The sequence below is a fragment of the Phaethon aethereus genome, assembly GCF_964289735.1.
Source record: "Phaethon aethereus genome assembly, chromosome: 6".
NCBI classification, from domain to species: domain Eukaryota; kingdom Metazoa; phylum Chordata; class Aves; order Phaethontiformes; family Phaethontidae; genus Phaethon; species Phaethon aethereus.
In genome coordinates this window covers 38,574,779-38,595,733 of record NC_138580.1, presented here as the reverse complement: position 1 = coordinate 38,595,733, position 20,955 = coordinate 38,574,779, and the positions used below count along the sequence as shown (strand labels likewise).

The 20,955-nt window shown below is 41.3% G+C and overlaps 1 protein-coding gene across 1 annotated transcript in view; it reads left to right on the top strand.

The window, feature by feature from the left end:
* Nucleotides 1-20,955, top strand: part of ERBB4 (erb-b2 receptor tyrosine kinase 4) — a gene marked incomplete at its 5' end in the record, with an annotated part of 635,614 nt that overhangs the window by 595,135 nt on the left and 19,524 nt on the right. The window contains 4 exons of the mRNA XM_082001544.1: nucleotides 11,981-12,136; nucleotides 14,878-14,953; nucleotides 16,886-17,032; nucleotides 18,959-19,056. Of these exons, the coding sequence (XP_081857670.1) occupies nucleotides 11,981-12,136; nucleotides 14,878-14,953; nucleotides 16,886-17,032; nucleotides 18,959-19,056 (477 nt within the window). The remainder of the gene's footprint in view (nucleotides 1-11,980; nucleotides 12,137-14,877; nucleotides 14,954-16,885; nucleotides 17,033-18,958; nucleotides 19,057-20,955) is intronic.

Sequence of the window (20,955 nt, the reverse complement as noted above, 5' to 3'; positions counted from 1 at the left end):
GACTGCTTGCTCTGCTCATGTGAGAAGAAAATAGGAGTGGGAGAGGGTAAATATGCTTTTCTCCTGCAGAGCCCGGTGGCCCTTGCAGTGGAATAGCTTGTGAAAGCAGTGGTTTCTAGGAAGAGCGGTGCTTCCATTGTCTTGTATTCCTATTTACACTGAAATGATGATTTTAAAAGTGGTCAGACAGAGCCCTGAAGCTGTGTGTGCTTCAGGGGCATCTTTTGAAGTACAGCTGCCTACCTCAGAAATTCAGCCCCAATCATGCTGTCTGCTCATAAAAAAAAAAAAAAATCATCTATGCTTAATTTAATGAGAACACAGAATAATGTTAAAAGCTTTTAATTGGACCAAAAGTACGCTATGAAACATGTGCCTTGAGGTCAAAAACTTCCCCTCTCAAGTGTTCCAGGGAGATCAGTGGAAGTATATACATACTTGCCCTTGCAAAGCAGGGAGCTGCTGTGTGCTCTTCTTGTAGGATTTTCATCTGAACACACAAGATAGTAGCCACCACAGTGTTCCCTGTATGCTTGGTGGGCACTGCCCAAGAGAAGGGGAGAATAGGAAGTTCAACTGTCCAAAAACAGTGTCTCCTCTGAGCCAGCCAAGTACACAGAGTACAGGAAAGATATGTTTTGTAACATATTTTATTATCATAACATGCAACATAAGGTGGATACTGGAAAACTTTGCATCCAAGTGCATGACATGTCAGTTTATCAGTGCAATTCCAGTGGAAAATTATTATCTGCTACTGGGTCAGCACTCATTTCCCAAGAAAGCTATCTGAAAAAGGTGGATTTAACTGAGGGAGGATAGGTGTTGTATTGGACCAGGGATTGCCGAGACCTACAAGCAGTCCCTGCCTCTGTCCCAACACCAACGATCGTGGGCAAATAATTTCATCTTTCTCTTTCTAAAACACAGCTTTGTTTATGAAATGTTTTATTTATTTATTACTTTTTATTTATTATAATAGTATTATAATAATTTTTATTAGAATCTCATCTCCTGGAAGCAGGGGAAAACTCTTGCTATGGGTACATGCTGTTCTTTTCTCAGCAGGGGCCCTTACATGGGCTGGCAGCTCCAGGTGTATTATAAGCTGCTCTGTATCTTGTGCATCGCATGCTAACATTACTGGGCTGTGGAAGGGTAGTAGGGATGGGAGTCCTGACTGACAGAAACCAGGAACAAAAATGCCTTTCTCCAGCCCCTGCCCAGCTGCTTCAATCTTTCACGGTAATTAAGTATTCATCACGTTGCAAGGTGTAGTCTTCAGGTTGTTGGAGAATAAATCAAATAACTGAATTTGTTAGTTATTACTGAATCCCGAGAGTGACCTCCAGGAGTTACAAAATGCGCCTATCCCTCTGTTAGATGTTTGCTGGATCCAATCTTCATGCTGGTGATTCTGCTTTGTCATAAGACCATTTTCTAGAAAGCCAGGACAGTAACTCTGAATCCTCTAAATGCTTACCGCAAGTCCTCCTGTTTAGCCAACTTGAAACAAATAGCATATAATTTATTAAGGGTGCATAAAGTTGCGAATATTGCAGTTCAGTCTGATGCAGGGCATAGCCGTGAAAGGTCACAGTTCTTACAGTATTGTTTGAAGTGCTGGAGAATTGCTAATGTGTTTGCACTGTGGCTGCGTTCATTCTGAAACTGAGGGAAGGCTGTGGTCGTATCTGTTAATCTGGAGGCTCCTTATTAATAGGCTGCACACTTCATTGATTTTTAATTAATTTCTGAAGAGACACAGAGGATAAGTGCTGCAGCCCACAGACATCTCTGTACTTACTGCAGTCCACAACTCTATTGATTGCGTGCCTAAGGAGCAGAAGTAATCCATTTTAAATACACTTTCTTGGAGAGAGTGAATGCACTACACAATATACTCTCCCGATTGTAATTGTATTGGCAAGAGGTCAGTGGCTGGGGTGGGGGAAAGGTAGCCTGTTGTTTAGTATGCTGGTAGCCCTCCGAGCGCAGGCTTCTCTGAAGGCTTCGTTTCAAGAAAGCCAAGTTATCTCCCTTATGGGCAGTTTATATCTACAGAGTATTAAGAAAGCACCGGTCATAGCTTCACTGTTGAAGTTACACTGGGAGCTGCTTTATAGGACATATTTAGCCCGCCTGCTTCTTCAGAGGAAGGAGCTGGAGCTAGTCTAACTGTAGGAATTAATCTAAGAGAGAAGAATAGCATTCAAAAAGCCCTTTCAAATTGTTCATGCACTGATACCTCTCTCTTTGGTTGCCATTTTGAAAAGCATCAAACATTTTCCAGGAGTATGTGATCCACTGGAAAGTCTCTGAGCGCTCCTCAAATCAGAGGATAGTTATATCCTTCCTGCTGGCACGTGTAGCACAGGTTACTAGGATTCACTTTAGAAACAGTAATTTGGAGCCTTTGTCATAAGGACTGTGTTCCGTTACTTGGCAATTAGTGTTTATTGCCCAGCAAGGAGAGTTTTGCAGTAGTAAATTTGTTATTTAGGCACTTAGTTCTTATTTGAAGGCTTCTTTTATGGAAAAAGGTGTTGACAACACATAGCTGTGGTTGCAGCCAAAACAGTGTTAAGCACTTTCATGGACAAAGGTGAGTTGTTTTAGCATCAGAGGACATAGCAAGTGTTAAATTCTGACTCGCAGAGTCCAGGCCCCATGGTACATCTAGGGAAGGGCATCCTTGTGGTAGAACAGCAATCTGCGTCTGAACTGTCAGTCTTTTTCTTGCAGAGGCACCATCTCTGCCTTGCTTTTTTCTCTTCCTACATGGGACAATGCACCCAAAGGACAGTCTCTTGAAAACACCTGACTGGTTTGTGTGCTCACCTTCCAAGGCCCTTGTGAGAAGCAGATACTGCAGGGCTAGCAGGGAGGCATCAGATGTGAAGTACTTTATCGAAGTGTTGGGGGTGACCCATGAGTCCCTGACTTTATTAAGTTTTTCCTATTACAGCTCTTGGTCCCATTCAGTAATTGGAGGGTCAGAAACTCTCTTGGTGTGGCTTCCTGCAACATATATTTGTGCATCGCATCTATGTTGGCCTAATGAGGGTATGAGAGGAGCTGCAAAGCTGTATCCAGGTTACTGTGTCCTTACTGGCCATATGCTTATTATAAGCGCAGCTACAAGCTACAATTTCTCTCACCTCTTTGGGCACCAGTACCGTAAGCTGAGCTGTGATTTTATTCAGAGATTATAGGAGAACATCCCTGTCCTTTTGAGCACTTTGGGAATAGGGAGAAGGTACTGCAGGAGGCTAATGCAGCCTGTGTCCACACAGCCCAGGAGGCTGGGACACCTGGCCCCAGCGAATGGGTAACACAGCCAATAGGAGCCAGTTTGCCCATTGAAGGCACTAAAGATGGCAAAGGAGAGCACCTTGCTCCCAGCTGTCTTAAGGAAGCACTGTGGCTAGAGTCTGAGTTAATTGCAAAATGGAGATTAGATACAACTCCACAAGCTCCCTTCCTTGGGAATGTCATGCACAGGAATGAACTTACTTTTTTTCTCCTGTCCTAAAACACCCCATGTAGCAGCTGCACAGATGTGCCCGTAGGTGGGACCAGAACTTGGAGGCACACACAATATGGACATTATTGAAATACCTGTTTTGCATCTCATTGGATGTGCTACTAAATATGTTTCTGAAACATCTTTCATCAGAAGAACATCAAGTGCTTCACAGGCTCTTTGTGTTCAGCACCACCTGATCTAGATATCTGTGTAATATGAGGGAGCCAGAGAGACAACTCATACTTTTCACAATAGTTCAGACAAAGGACATGTATGATGACAAAGTGAAACAAACATCGCTTCTGGTGATGCCCAAGGAACTTCCAACACCCACCCAAGATAGAGAGCATTGTTTTAAGGGCCCCACAACCTAAGAACCGTGAACCAGTCAGTTCAGCTGCGACCCATTTATGTGTGCTTTGAAGGGGTGAGAAGGCACTCCTGAGATTTTAATTGAGGATTGCAGTGGGTCTGGACCCATCAAAATGTCTGCTCAGTCCAGTCAATTAAGTCTTGAAATGTCATAAGTTTATGAACCTGCTTCTCCTCTCATTCTTTTCTACTCTTTCTCCCTTTATGAATCGCCTGTCATTTTGGAGTAGCCTGCACTTTCCCTGTAATGCTCATCTAAACTTTAGCCTCGTACAGCCTCTTTCCCTTCCCTTTTACTTCCTGACTTTGTTTTGACCTGTTACGCTTCAGCATCTTTTTTATTTTGTGTCTTGGGCCATAGCTCAGCAACGCAGTAAATCAGGCTTTAGAACTTCTATTACTGGAACAAATATACTGCAGCAGCCACATGATGCAGAGCAAAGATCTGGTGTAAACTTTTTTTTCCAGACTTGTTCTTTTGATAGGTAGCTGGCATGTTTATACTGCCACAGGCAGCGTGCATCCTCCTGTGGTTGGTATGAAGCCAGCTCATCTCGATTGTGTCCTTCAACTGAGTCTGCCAATGTGTGATCACACTTCCACATGTAAGCAGAGAGGATTTGTACTTTTGGGTGATCCACAAGTGAAGAGATGTAAGACTAACCTGTGTGCAAAACATCCCTGCTAACTCTTTTCATGGCAGAACTAGCTTGAGTAACCTGTGGGGGAGTTGCATTTGCACTGGTTATCTTTCCATAGGGGTAATAATCTATCTGCGCTGGGATCCTGCCTCTTAAGTCAAATACAGATAGTCTTGGGCTTGCTTCTGTGTACTTTGAACTGTTTAGTCTGAAGCCATTTAGCAGTATCACAACAGGACTTTGAGAAAAGGTATTTACTAGCAGGTATGAATACACAGCATCCACACTGCTCCTGTCACACCAGCTAGGTGCAGGTCTAGCAAAGTTTCAGTTGTCTGGTCCTGGTCGGGTGGATGGGTCCAAAGCACCTGTAGGAAAATCCGTCTAGGTATGTCAGCTTTGTATCCTAAGGCTGCATTTAAAGACAGCTAGCTTGAGATAAAAGCACCGTTACCCCGAGATATGGCTTGTCTCACATGAATAGCCCATTGCTTCAAACTTAAGTGAAGTGTAGAGAAGAGACACCTTGAGAGAACGAGCTTAGTCAAGGGAACAGGAGATGGGAAGAAATACATTACTATCACATAAGCTTTCTTTGTCTACTTTTACTGAAGAGAGAGCATTACTAACTTGCCCCGTATAAATCTCAAGTAACTGAACTCCTAAATATCTGGGATTACAACACAGCCCAGGATGCAGGAATGGACCTCCCTTGCCAGCTTCACTGGAGTTGGATGAACTCCAGACATTTTCGGAAGTCCTTGGCAGCTAACCTGGTGGAGGTGTGCATAGCACAAGGTGTGAGTCCCCAGCTCAGACTGACAGCTTTGGACTGAAATTGTTAGCATCTTTCGCTGTCCCTTGGCTGTGAGGATGACCTCCAGTCCCAGCTCCCCAGCAGACCTACATAACAAATCACACCGCTGCAGCTGAGTCAGTGTATTTCAGAGCAGTGTCAGTTTTTCCCTCCCACAGCTATCTCTGGAGTAATAGCTACTTAGATGATTCTGGTTGCTCCTGACAACAAAGGGCACTGTGTTTTCCTTGAAAGCGTATTTAGCCCCAGGTAAAATTACACTTTTTCCATGGGGTAGGCAGGGCAAAAGATGATCATTTCAAGCTTTCTGTAGTGATTCCTGTTATTAAGCTAGCCTCCAGTTATTAGGATGAAAAGAAGGCAGTCTCCAAGGCTGGAGATTAATGTCCATGAGATTTGAGTTGGGCTTGAAATTTTCTTCCTTCACATACCTGTTTGATGAATCTGCCATGTGTGTTGGCTTTGGTGGGTGGAAGTTATTATCGAAGAAGAGCAGGCTGCTTTTAATTTCTGGATGGGTTAAGATCAATGTTCCCTCTATTTAGGGAGAAAATGATTATTATAGAAAACAGCAAAAAGTCACACTGGGGAAAAAAAAGTGTTTATAGTATGTCTTCTGTTTGCTGATACTGCTGAAATTCTTGGGGCAGGTGAAGGCCATTATCTTATTTTTTTTAATTTGAGTGGTCTTGCAGAATGGTATCTTGCATCATGCAAAGAAATATGTATATACTTTAGTTAGTGATTCAGCACACTCTGGTTCATCTCTGATAATCATCCCAAAGGGACTTTGCATTTAATAAAACATACATACCTGCTTAAATTCTGTCCCAAACAATGGATACTTTTTTTCTGGAAATGAGGTACTCGCACCTATGGAAAGAACTTTCAGTCAAGGCTCATGTAATTCAAAGAGTTGGATGTTCCCTGAACGGCAGCTGCCACCTTTGAGAGGAATCCAGAAGCATCCTCAGCGGGGAGGTGGGACTCTGAAAAATCCAGAAAAGTGAAGGAAATCAAATAACAGCATCTGAAATGTCTGTGCTTGCAACTCTTACACTCTGAGCTGTACAAATGAAAGCTGTGCTCAAAAACTGCCCTCAGGAACTGGGAGACAAATGACAGCAACAGAAAGTAATGCTGGTAGTAAAGTAAGAAAACAGCAAATTGTGACCAGTCTTAAAGGCAGGAGATCTCAGGGGACAAACCCATAACTTTCCTGAAAAGTTTCATTTTGCTTTTTTTAAAAATCCCTTTATTCTTTTATTTCCACCGCCAGCCCGCCTTTGATGATGTCTGCAGCACTGGAAGTCCTAATATGTTATTAACCTAATTTGATACGTTCTACTGTGGTTCAGCACTTTGAAAGATCAGAAAGCTGTCCCATCTCATTGTCTTGTCTTCTCTGCTTCTGTGGATTTTTTGAGACAAAGTCTCCCTTCCACTGTCCCACTTCAGTTTGTTGCCAGCACATGTTACCTCATTTTCAGGTCTGTCATTTTTCTTGTGGAAAGAGCATGAGCATACCTGACAGTACCTGAAATGACCATACCGAATCTGTCTATCTGCAGTCCTGGAGACTTCACAAACACTCCACAATAAAACTGGGAAAGACTTTCTTCTTTTATAGCTCTTAATTACTAACTTCTAGTCTATTGAGCAAGCTCATTTTTGTTCTCTGTTGTTTCTAGCCAGCTCCAAGAGTAATCTGATGGGTAGAGAGCAGAATTCACCTCAGCTAGTAGAACTGCTGATTTTTTTCCCCCTAGTTATTAGACAGAAAATTCTCAAGGCTGAAAAGTGACAGGTAGGAAATTCTTACTGGAGTTAAGCTCCTAGTGGCCATTTACATCTTCTCTGTCCACCTCCCTTCTTAGAACAAAGATGTTTTGCCCTATTACAAGCCTATTCTTCTACCCCTCAGCATTGCTATTAGTTTCCCTGGGTGCTGTTGCAAGCCTTGTGTGAAATGCATAAACACGTGGGCAGGTCAGGTTAGTAGTTGTGTGGGCAAGGATAAAAGACCTTTAAATCTAATCGAAGTCTTGGCAAGGGCATTTCTGTCTGCTTCTGAAAGGAGAATTTACATTTTCACAGTTGCATAATCACACAGATAGAAGGGATCTAGGCTACCAATGGTTTTACTGCTATGTATGTCTGCATAAAGATCCATATAGCACACATTTGTCTTTGTATGTGGCTCAGGCACTGGGTGAGGATGAGAGTACAGTTGTGAAAGATAAAAGGCTATTCCTCGCTCATCCTGAAGTTCCAAAGGGACTTCCTCAACTTCTCTGTGTTACAGCTGTTTGCAGTGGCTGTTTGACTTCTTAATAGCATTAGGTGCTGATTCAGAGAGTGGTTTTCTGTTAAGGGATCCTAGCAGTAATTGCATTTCTAATGAGGAAACTTTTGCCATGACTGCGATGAGGAAGTACCGGTGACGGTAGGTCACGACTGATTCTTGTGTTCGTGAGATGAATCTGGACTCAGATATAATGGGACAACTGATCCTTAATGTTAAACTTTTTCCACTCAATGGTGTCAGCATAAAAGTCCCACCCTATTGTGAATATTCCAGTACATATACTAAAGTGTGGGGTTTCTTGTTATCTGGACATTACATGCTTCGATAATTTTATGGGATCTGCATAGCTCTGATTTGGACAAATCCTGAAGGGTGCTTCATTTCCCCAGCCTCACAGATCACACCTCAAATGGCACAGCACTGTGTCTTTTGGATCGGGCTTCAACGTGTCATTTTTACAAACAGACCCCTTTCCATTGTCAGGGTCCAGGGTCACTTGTAGTTCTGTCTTGTAACGCTCATAAAATGTCCTCTTGGTATTTGATCATGGGCTTGTGGGGTGGTGATGGCACCAGTTGTGTAATACAGAGAGTACTTTTTTGTACTTGTGTGCCATGTAAAAAGCTGAGAGATGCATATAGAACACTTTTCCTGCCAGGTTCAAAAATGCCTTCAAATGATGATTCTTGGCACAGTATATGTTTAGACAGTGTTGCTGCAGTGAATACTGTAGGTTTCCCATTTTTAGGTTGTTTTCATTCTGCTTGTATAATCTCATTTATTGAAAGCATATACACATATATACACCTTTTCTCTTATACTTCCACCATCCACCTTTAAAAATTGTCGATAGGATATCAGGAAAATCAAACATGTTTACACTGGATATTCCTAAGAGGATTTACATTTCTGCAGGTCATGAACCTGCAAAGGATTTTGTAGCTGTCAACTCTACATGGGTTGCTTTTAGCTTTGCAGATAACATAGGTGGGAAAAAGCCCTGAGAAATCTGTTTGACGGAGGTACAATAAACTGTAAGTACAACAATATGCAGACAGCTATTTCTACCCTCTTTCTGAATAGAAAATAAAACCAGGTTTGGTATTGGTTAGGAGCAGTGTTCGGCTTGGTGGTTAGACATGTTTCTCGTTCGTAAGAGAGTATGAGGTTAGGTTGAATGAAATATAATCTTACTAAGAGGATATTAAGTAATACCACAAGATTGAAATAAATGGAAATGAATGAGTAGAATAAACAGTGAAACATCCTAAAGTGTTAGCCTACATGTTTAAAAAGTGCTTGGAAATTAAATATGTAGAGAAGGTAAAATAAGACCAAGGAGGCATGGTTAAGGGTTTGATTGTTTAACTCTTTCAGTGAAGGATGTTTCTGGACACCTTACCATCCATTCCTGCCATCATTAGCTAAAGATGGGAGGCTAAAGTCTTAGTGCCAGTCATCTGTTTTGATTTTAACAAGACAGAAATTCTGTTCCTTCATTTATGCTAAAATGAATCTCCAATATCTTCATATCATTTCATTGCCCATAGGTACAAATTAATCTATTAAAAATAACATTTTTATTTGGGCCTAATGTATTTTGATATCAACAGAATTCCCTCATCGAATTCTCTGGGTTCTTGTGTCTTCATCAGATTCAGCCCACGAAGATCTGTTTGCAGGTTTGGACCTTTCTCTGCCTGCCCCGCAGCCCACCCCCCCACCCTCACCCCTCCTATCCTGAGATACTGAGAATTTTGACCAAGTAAGGATATTGGAAGTTATGTCAAATCTCTGAAGTTTGAGGAGTATTTCTGACCATTCTAAAAAATTGAGATATTTCCTAAACTAAATAGAAAGGAAGTGTAAGCAGCACCTTGAGACTCTTTGTTCAGGGAGGAGCTCTATTGCAGTGAAAGATGCAAGATGGAAGAGAGGTGCTTAATCCTGTGGAAGCTGGCAGAGATGGAGAGCTGCAGGAGAAAAATGTTTGGGGGAAGCACAAGGGCGCCTGTCTGTTTGCACATGACTGCAATCCTGGTTTCAAGGGCAGCGCTTTCAGGAATTGCAAAGAACCAGTATAATTTTAGATGTGTGAGTAATGACTATGCGGTATATTTAATGGCACCCTGAAGCCACCCTTAAGATTAGATTCACTATCTGTAAGAGCAGCAAAGCTGGACGTGTGATTGTGACCCAGAGACTGCTCCACAAAGCATGCAGAGTCCTGCGTGCCTGCGTGCACCGTTCAGCCCAACACAGCACAGGCATGGTGCTTTCTCAGTGGCTTTCTGAGGCACATCCAGACAGGTTGGTTGACACCTGTCTGCAGACATCCCATCAGACTGACTGCAAGACCCTCATGTGAAGGGGAGGGACGTGAGACTGAGAGGTTGCTGTAGTGCACCTACTTCCCAGAGTACTTGGTATGAGCAGTGTTGACAGTGCCTTGAAGTGCTTTCTGGTTACTGTTCAGTGTTAGAGATGTGAAACAGGATCTATGTGGATTCCCAGTCTGTCTGAATTTTACAGGTCCGCTTTTGTGGTTGTTTTTCCTTTATTATACAGTGTCATTGCTATTGACTGTGTCACCTTTTTCTGGTTGGATTACTTCAGATGATAATTCTTGTGCTAAGTCATAGTGCATCTGGTTTCATGGTGTGTTTGTTCTGTGACTCATGATTGTTCAACCTATGAGATTTATTTTTCCTTTTTCTACAGGTTTTAATTTGATGTCAAAAAACATTATGCTTCCAAAGACTTACAGTTCTGATGTTCAACAGCCAAAAGTATTGATTTGCAGTTGGCAGGAGGGTGTGTTTGCTTCAACTAGCAGTGCTTTTAAAAATAATTCCATTTGCTTTATGCCAAAGAGTCCCTATGTCCCCTTTCAAACCACCTTCATGTTGACTGCAGCAAAGCCTACCACATTAAAAATGAAATAGTATTTATGCCAAATGTTCTACTACATATTTTCAAACCTTTTAGCGGTGTTTGCACTGAAATTTTTCACTTAAAAACCACAGCAGTTCAGAGCTCCACTTAATGCTTTTTGTAAAGACATCCAGTTTCTGGCAAGAAAGGGCTACATTCTGGCCCAGTGACCATGAGTGGTGGCTTACCCATACGCATAGTCCTTCTGGTATGTATGGGAATAGGTACATGTGAGCTTCTTATACTGTGAAAGAGAATAAAATCTGGCCCATGACTCCGAGTAATCTGGTTATTTTAATCATTACCTGTGACTCTCTGAATTATCATCTGTATTATGGGATAATATGATCTCTTCGGTATTCAACAATGACTTTTAAAAAATTACCATATATATCATAGAGCTAATATATTAAGAGATACCTTAAGGGTAATTATCAAGTGTGTAATTTCATCTCTAGGTTCTTATAGTGATGGTTAATGTCATAAAAACCTTTTGATGAAATTACAGGCTTGTAACCCTGCCTGACTACCCTTTGTGTGTCATATAATTAATAAGGCCAAGCTTTGGTGTTCATCTTGGTGTCATAAAGCATCATGTAAACTTCCATACTGGTGGTAGATGATTTGTCTCTCATCAGAGTAAGAATAAGGTTAAGGCCAAGCAGCTTGAGTCCTTATCTTTAAAGGCAGCTGCATGGTCTTGTTAACAAAAGTACTTCTAACAGAATATATATGCTCATAAAAAAAATGGCCATTGATCTAGTGTCTTCTTATAATATTACATGCAAAATTTTAAGGGAGTGAAAAGGCAAGTGGGCTGCAGTACTTGGAATAAAGGATTGCTCTCCTTCTAATCCACTGAGGGTAGTGAAAATTTGTGTCCAACTTAAAAGCATTTGGAGATGGATAAGAAGCTTCATCTTGAATTGCAGACACTTGCCTGGAACGTAGAAGAGCTGGGATTGTTTCCCAGTCTGGACTAATTTCTTGTGGGGTTCTGGATCAGTTGATTATTTTTTATGGTCTTCAGATTTCCTGTCTGAAAAATAAGGGCCTTAATACTTCTTTTCTTTGCCTCACATTTCCATATTTTAAACTTGCTGGAGCAGAGGAGGTATCTGTGTGGTTTTTTGTTGGTTTTTCTCCTTTGGCACTTACCATAGAATCTTACAGAGTCATTCACATTAGAAGGAACCTAAAGTCATCTAATCCTACCTCCTGCTCGGAGCAAGGGCAGCGTTGAACTTCTGCTCTCCAGGCCATTTTCTTATTGTGAATACTGCTAAGGGAAACAGGAATTTTACATGTTACCAGTGAAAAGTAGTTCTAAAAATCATGTAAGACTCATTGAGATTATTTTACTGTTTTGTGTCCTTCAGGGAATGATGTACCTGGAAGAGAGAAGACTTGTCCACCGGGACTTGGCAGCCCGTAACGTCTTGGTGAAATCACCAAACCATGTGAAGATCACTGACTTTGGCTTGGCCAGACTTTTGGAAGGGGATGAGAAGGAGTATAATGCAGATGGAGGGAAGGTGAGTGCTGTACATGTCTGGAAGTAAATATATCCCTGTGACAAACCTCCTGAAGTTACTCTTTAGGGCAGTGTATCCCTATGGGACTATTATCTATATAAGAAAGTCTGTCAGTGACTTAGAAAACTGTGTTGTGACAGCACGCATAAAAGCTGCTATTTTTTTGCTCAGTGAGCTTCTCCAGGTGCTGAAATATCATTACCTGAACAGTTTCACACTCAGATTTAGGTTTTGTTCATACGCTCCTTTTTGTGTCTTGTTTTGAAGGCTTCTGAAGTCAGTTCAATGAGTGACAGATGTTCTAGGGCATTTCTGCCAAGCCCCTTCCTCTGATCAGTAGGGACCTCAATAACTAGGAGTCCCATTTTCCCAGACAAGTAATTTTCCAGAAAACAAAAAGGGAGGCCACAGAACATGTTTTTATTAGTAGCATATGAGAGTTTACTTATGCTCAGCAGAGAGACATCTCTTCTATCACATTGGAAGAGCCTGTGTATGCTCTGTCTTGCATCCAAGTCTCCAATACCATGCTGAATGCCAGGCCACTAGAAAGCTAACTTGAGGATAATTTTGAAACCAGACATTGCTTTCCAGCTTACTGCACAACATCCATGTAGTGCCTCACCTAATTTCTAATGCCTTCAGATGAATGCATTATAAAATTCCAAAGGCTGTAAGTGCATACTGCTGCCAGCTGCTCCCTAAACATCGTGAAATTCCACATTTCAACCTGTCACAAAATCCCAAGGGATTCTGCCTCTCCTGTCATTTCTTTTCCTGAATGTTCAGTTTGCTTTCTATCTATTTGCTATCTGTGTTTTTCTGTGCTTACTCATGCCCTTGCCTGGAACAAACAGCTGTTGCCAGTGTGTGCTTTTCTGCTGGATGGGCTGCTGCTTTACTTGTGTGGCTGCTGCCCTTGGCAGCTGTTAGACGAATTACATCGGCATTTCAGTCAGTGAGGTGAAGAGCTTGAAAGGAGTCACCGGTGCTTTCCCATTTCCCTAGTAAAGAGACCTCCTGGCAGGGAAGGTGGAGTTTTGGCAGTCTTCCCTGACTCCTTCACCTTCTAATCCCTTCTTGAGTAACCCCTCTGTCTCTTTCCTCCATCAGCCATTGAGTGACAGAAAATGAGCTGGTCCTTGCAAACCAGCTGTTCCCTGGAAGCTCTAAGATGGTGTCTTGGACTTGTGAGGCCAGTCACACTGCTGGGAGTTCTGGAGCAGAATTTACACGTCAGATGTGTCAATTCCTAGTTCCAGAGAAGTGTCTTGTGAAATCCAGAAGACATTTGCAGCTTAAAGTTGTATAGAGAGCATGCTAAGACAGAATCAGACTGGATAAAAGGAAAAGCTTTTTCACCATGAGGACAATCAGGTGGTTGATCAGGTTGCCCAAGGAGGTGGTGCAGTTTCCATCCTTGGAGATTTTCAAGTCCAGACTGGATAAAGCCCTGAGTAACTTGGTCTGATCTCATAGCTGAACCTGCTTTGAGCCTGAGATTGGACTAGAGACCTCCTGAGGTCCCTTCCGATCTGAGTTGTCCCATGATGAGCAATACAGCTTCGCTACTTTAGCAATTGCTCAAGTCTGGAATGACCCAGTCATATATAATGGGAATGAAAGTGGTACACTTCTGCAGAGTTTAGTGGAGGAGGACGGACTGTCTTTGCAAGTGCTAAGCCAACCTTTAATAAAGAGTGCTATTTTTGCCATAACTGTATAGGTTATGCTCATTAGTCAACTTCATGGAAGGTATTTTCATAAGGGTTTGAATGAAGACACATCCTCTGCTTTTACACCCACCATCTGTTCAGATTTTGTGTGCAGTTACGTATCTCTGTGGTTTACTCCAGTACATCTTCCATAGCCCCAAATTAAGAGGTGACCCATACAAGTCTATGCCAGGTAAAATGCTGTTTTTAATGTCTGTCCATTAGAAATTAATGGACTGCAAGACTGTGCACGACAAGCCTAGCTCAGGAATACGAAACATCGTGAATCTCATTTTAACACAAATTCAAGAGGGCAAATCCTTATGCCAAACCTAGGTTTGTGTTTGTCTACACAGCCTTCTCTGTCAGAAGAGATGAGCTCTGCCCAAGGGTGATTCAAAGGCTAACTTGGAACTTCTGACCTGCTTTCAGGAGCAACTGTTCTCACTGCAGTAATGATACAGAGAACTGGGGAGGCGAAGTTTCTAATGAATATTAGGAGTTAGAAATTAAGCACCGTAAATTCTCCCTATTGTCTGTTTACTCTGATGGTGGTTATGTGGCCTGCAAGGTATTATGGACACTGCATTATTAACTAGCCTCATTAGAGAGCAATCGAAATAGCAGTGTCTGGGTTTTGCAAACTGTTGAGGCAAAAGAGCTTCTGTATTCCACCTTCTCTGTTCAGTTTAGGGGAATTGGATGTAATTTTTGCATTGGTCCCACCTTTACACGGGCATGATGAAAATGTGAGTTGTTCCACTATATTGGTAATCAGTAAAATTTGGGTAGTATGAGAAGTTCTGCAGATAACTGGTTCATATTTCTCACCTCCATATGTTTTGCGAGGCGAAGCCCCATTCTAGAGGGCAGGAACAACCATTTCATCTACTGGGTAGTGCTGCTTTTTTATAAGCTTGCAACTGAAAAAGGAAACAGGGAGGAAGCTGATGTCTGCATACAGGATCTATCTGAATTGTTTTAATATTATATTTCTAAGGTTGCATTTCTCTTGTCTTTCCCTAGATGCCAATTAAGTGGATGGCTCTGGAGTGCATACACTACAGGAAGTTTACCCATCAGAGTGATGTTTGGAGCTACGGTAAATTTTCATGTGATTAGTTTAAAAATTAGTCTCTTGTAAAGCATTAAACCAAGTTGTGCTACTACGTTAAAGATACCCTATTTTCCTAGAGGAGTTCCAGTGGTTTTTGCTCTTCCTTTTTTTTCTTATCTTTTTGGCTTTTTTTAATTTGTAACTCTAAACAGCAATTGTTACTTGTCTCCTGCCTTACTTCTGTGCTCACTGAAATACGTTATCATGATGACCCTGATGGGATGACTGCTGTAAGGTCTGGGCTGGTAGTAGTTTGTCTGATTATTATGATAGAAGAAGGCCTCTTTCAGTTCAGCCACAGGTTCACAAAAAAACAGCTGCAGGTCATAATTTTCAGAAGTCCTTTGAAAATCTTAACTCTAAAAGCCATGAATGTCAAAAAACATTTCCAGGCTTATGGGACTTTCTGTACCTACAGTCAGATAAAAGAGTATTTGTCATAATACAGAGCAAATACAGCAAGAGGAAGAAGGGAAAAAGATGAGCTCTCCAAGCTAACTAAAACAAGCATCCATTTAATTTCACAGATAACTTGGGAATTGGTTAGATAGGTCAGCTCATGTGGACTCCACAACCACAAAAAAAAAAGGCACATTTGATAAATCGGATGTTAATTTACTGTTGTTAATTCTCTTATCCAGAGAAGCTGTTGTGCCACATCTGCTGAGCTGTCTGGCTGTTTATCTAGTATAGCTATTACTAATAAAATCATGTATACCGTTGTAAGTGGAATTTTTCAGCAGTATCTAGGGCTATGGACTTCTATTTGCATTTCTTGTTGCCATATCATTTTGAAACAAAAAGGTCTACAATTCTATTACTCACTTTTACCTGTGGGTAGCAGCAAAAGACACCGTTTGCTGTGACTGGTTAGGTGCCCTCTTCTATTCAGCTGAGAAAAACATGTGAAAGTTAAATCGATCATGTAAAGGTGCTCTTTCTCCTCAAATTCTGTATACCCCATATTGCTTAGGAAAAAATATGCCTCCATTTATGAAATTAATTTTAAATGCAGGAAGCCCAGAATATCTACAATCGGAAAGGACAAGAACAAAAACAACTGGCAAGTTATAGTTACTGAACATCAACAAAAAGGTGAATGATATGTGTAAAACACAATAAATATGTGTTTTATATATATGGTAATTTTGCCCATCACCTTTCACATTAGTGTGACAGCTGGCAAAATATGGCTACCGATCTGGAGGCATGTTTACAATGACCTTTGCAATAAAAATAAAAGTTAAGCTGGTGTGAGAGCAGCATTTTCAATATTTAAGATTTTGTTGGGGGATGAGCTCTGTTACTTACGATATATGATCTTTATTTCCAGCTCCAATGTCAGAACAAATCCTATGGCTATTCAAAAAGAGAATCTTGGTTTTGAAGCACAGCACTATCATAACTCAAATCCATATGGAGATTTAAGGAAAAAAAAAAATACAAGTGGCTGTGAATGACTTACAAGGCAAAGACAATGACATAATGTTACTCAGTGCTGTACCTTTGTGGCAAATTGATGCCCTAAGTTAGGGAACATCTGCGTTTTTCCCCTTAAAATAATACAGTACATCAGCTGTTCATTTTCCCTTTTGGTGTGTTAAAAGAGTGCGATGCAGTCTTTTGTTATTGCATCCATTTACTTTACCACTATTTATTTGTGTTAGACCTTTCTCTTGTGCCTCATATCTATCATGCTGCTTCCTATAGCAATAAAAATGAGGGAAGTTGCTTTTGAAGATTAACACAAAGTGCTGTTTCACCAGTTTCTGGAGCTTTTTAAATGGCAGACCAAACTTCAGTGTCTTTGCAGGCACTGGTAATGAAGAGATTGCAGTCCAGAATGGGGCCAGGATGCCGCACCGTAAGAAATTGTGAAGGAATCTGAGCAGTATTAACACTTCTTTTTCTGTCTAGGAGTCACTATCTGGGAGCTTATGACCTTTGGTGGGAAGCCGTATGATGGAATCCCAACTCGAGAGATTCCCGACCTCTTGGAGAAGGGAGAGCGGTTGCCCCAACCTCCAATCTGCACTATTGATGTTTATATGGTGATGGTGAAGTGTAAGTAATTGTTGCTTTTAATATCCCTGTGCTTAGTGCAAGGGGGACACTGTTTTAGAACATTTGCATCTATAGTCTCTGACAGTGCTGGGTAATAGGGCAGGCTGCTTCAAGACAAAAGCTTCCCAAGATACTGTGAATTCCATTTGAATACTGTATGCGCATTTTTTGCAACAGCAAAAGACACTAATTTAGCCACGAAGGGTTGGGTTAGCTCAGCTTCTTATTACTGTCAGATGGTATCTCACTTTCTTGCTGTGAAATCAAAATTGTATGATTGTTATTGTAAACCCTTGTCATTTCCATGACAATTGATTTTGATGTTAAAAAAGATAGTATTAAACATAATTATGGTACATGGATACCCAGCTAGTGAAGCTTGTGAGGAGAAATGCTGGTTCCAAATATTGAGGAAGGAAAGCATTAATGTTTTATTGTTATTAACAAGAATGATGATTGCAATAGTAATAATAAAAAGTAAAATTAAATTAATACAAGAAATGCTACAGAGAGGATAACTTTTTGTCATACTTAGTCCAGTACAATAATTTATGAGTATTTTTACTTTAGCAAAAAAGGAAAGCACTCTGCACATGGTTTCTTCCTACCCTTTTATCTCCAAGATAGCCACACTAGTGACAGTATCCTCCAAGGCTATGCTTCTAATTTAAAAAGAATTAGGAACATCTCTCTGGTGTTTCTGACTTAATTTAAGTGAGATAAACATACAGACATCTCATCCATCTTATATAGTCCTTTCCTTTTTGCTTTGTACACAAAAATACTGAAAGACAATAAGACTAGGAGAGGTAAATAACATACCTTCTGAAAACAGTAGTACTGCGCATGCAGGTGTGGAAATTGTCTGAATAGCGCAAGGGGTTCGTGTTGGTTGAGTGCAGAAATGTTCCATCTGATAGGATTTCTAACAAGTATGAGGTGAATCTCAATGGACAAAAGGAAGTCCTAGTAGATGGGGTATTCTGGAAGACGGAAAGTTACAGCTAGATGTACAGACTTAGTCCTGTAATGTTTTTGTTAAATTCTTTATAAGCTACAGTAGCTTTGTTTTTCCTGCATCTGTCACTTCTTCAGTTAAACGGCACGAAGGCGATAAGGCCTGCTTCGTTTAGCCTCTCTGGCAAATGAGAACATGTTCTTGGGAAGTTGCTGATAGGATCTTCCATTAGAAAAAGCTGACACTGAGATAAACTAGTTGCTGGTGGTGACTACCTGTACTACTTGCTTGTTTTGCAGAAAGCGTTAGCAGGGATTGAGAATTGTTGTTCCTAATGAATATTTCTTAGTGAGTGAAGGACAAAAGAATCACCCTTACTCAAGTAAAATAGCATCTAATGCCTTGGGTGAGGGCTGTGTTAATTATGCAGACACGTGAATGCAGAATTACCTGAAAGGTGGATGGGAGGTCAGTCATCCTGTAGATCTGTTGAACAGCTCTTTTTAATCTAAGTCACTGTGGAACAGTAGGCCAGTTAAAGTAAAATTGTATTTAGTAGTAACTTTGTAATAAACCCACTAGATTCAGATGAGATTAGATTCGTTATATTAGAGGTCGGACACATCCATAATAAAGAACAGTCAGAGCTGACATCTAAATGGGCAGACACAGAAAACTGCAAGGTGTTGTTGCTGTTTCTGTTTCGGGGATGGGGAACAGGAGCTCGGAGCAAATTAAGAAGAAATTCTTGCAGTGGGGAACGCTCTAGTCTTCTCTGGCCAAGACCAGATGTTTTCCATTTTAGATGCATCATAGGGTTCTAGCTTTCCAGCCTTCTGGGCTCTTTATTGCAACTTTTGTTTAGGCCAGAGCTGTCAAGGACTTCAAGCTTGTGCATTTAAAAAACTGGAATGATTTCTTCCCTTGACAGTTACCTGTTTTCTTTCTCATCTTTCGTCTGTCCCCAGGCTGGATGATTGATGCTGACAGTCGGCCAAAATTCAAGGAGCTGGCTGCTGAATTCTCTAGAATGGCTCGAGACCCTCAGAGATACCTAGTAATTCAGGTAAGCAATTCTGCAACATCAGGGGAAAAAAAAATGTTTGCCAAACCTGACTCTTAAAGGGGTTGCCTTTGAATGTCTTTAAGTTCAAGGTGCTCTTGAATTTAAAGCAAACAGTAGCCACAGTACTATACAAGAATGAATTAGAACAGCCAGTGTCAGTATCTCAAAAATAATAATAATAACATAATCTGAAATTCACTTCTTAAGCTTGTATTTATGAGCAAGATCAGCTGCTCAGTACTTCACATTCTGTCATGGAACTGGGGACAATATTTGTCTGTCGTTGGACAGTGGACCTACTTTAGACCAAGGACTTGCTTGGTTCTATATTGCTTAGGCTGAATCTCAGGGGGTTATCCTGAGCCTTTTCCCTGCACTACTGAGATCATAAGAAAGTTTCTTTTCACAGCCTGAACAAAAAGGCTTCTCAGATGATAGGAAGTTGTGTCACATTGGTACCTCTCATGCTAGAGGGGAACTTCCCTGTGTGTCCTCCTTAGGCTGTACAGGCTCCGTAGTGCTTCGCAGTCCCTGCAATAGACCCACACCAGCATGGTTCATCCCGTGAAGCTACGCTGTGGCAGCAGGGCAGTACCAATATAGCCATATCTGTTGACTACATCTAGCTGCAGCTGGGTATGCCCTGAGTACAGGCAAGGTGGAAATTTTTGTCCTTTCACTCCTGCATTCTGCAGAAGCCTAGAGTTGTGTATGTCTTTACTACAACTCAGACTCAAGCCACAGAAAATGAATTCGACTATTTGATAAGGTCCTTAGGTGGGCGCAGTGTGTGAGCAGTTCAAATGAAAATGAAAAATTGGAAGTAAGGTGATGTTGAAATACCAGAGACCAAAGCATGAAATCAGTTTCATCCAGGTAATGACACTCTCATGCTGTGTCTGCTCCACATCGTGGAGTACAGGGCAGAGGTATACCAAGCTGGTCCTTAGCTTCACACTGACATAAGAATTCGAGCTGAAGAGCCTCCAGAAGTACAGTCACTGCCGCTTTGTGTCTCCTCATTGCTTCTGGGTCTAGTGCTAGTCTCACCGCATGGTGTTTCATTTCACTGTGTAGACATACTAGCTTACTCATGGTGTATTATTGCACAGTGTGAATGTACACTACTCTCCTTCAGCTTGAGGAGAAGTAAAATATATTTGAAAAGTAAAATACCAGTCAAGAGGATTTGTGGTGCTGAATGTGGAATTTCTCGTGCAGTATTCCTCACTGTGTTAGATTGTAAATTCAGGTGATAGAAGTGGTTCTGGAAAAATCAGACTGATTAAATTATTTTGTTAGATAGGATATGCTTCTGTAGTCCAAATATCTCTTCTCTCCCTTTCTCTCCCCTGTTGTATAGTCTGGTGGGAGTTTCATCCTGTGAGGCTTCTCCAGTGATCCTTGCAGACAATATAGACAATGTGCTTCTTGAGGAGAAACCAGGGTAACTCCGTTGGACCGGCATCTCTGCCATTATGACTCCCCATTCCCCCCAGATGCTATCAAGAATGATAGGCTTGGTGTTGAGCTGTTAAACGGGACTATATGCACCCTGTAGCAAAGCCATCACTCCCTGCTGGATTCCACACGTAGCACAGTAATTCTTGCAGAGTGGGAGGCCATTCTTCAGCCATGCGGTTAAGTTTAGCGTCATTTCTATGGGCTGTTAGGTGTTTGGGGCATAGGCTGCCTTTTGTGATGTTTCATGGCCCCAAGCAAAGTGCAGCCCTGATTTGCCTGTCCATTTTGTAGCTGCTATTTCAATAAAAATGCATATCATTGTTATTGCTGTTGTTCCCTGGTTTGATTTTTATTGCTTTCAGCTCTGTTACATTCTGCAGAACTTTCTATGTGGATGAGAGAGAAATCTAGCCTCTAAGTCCCTAAACTTACAAA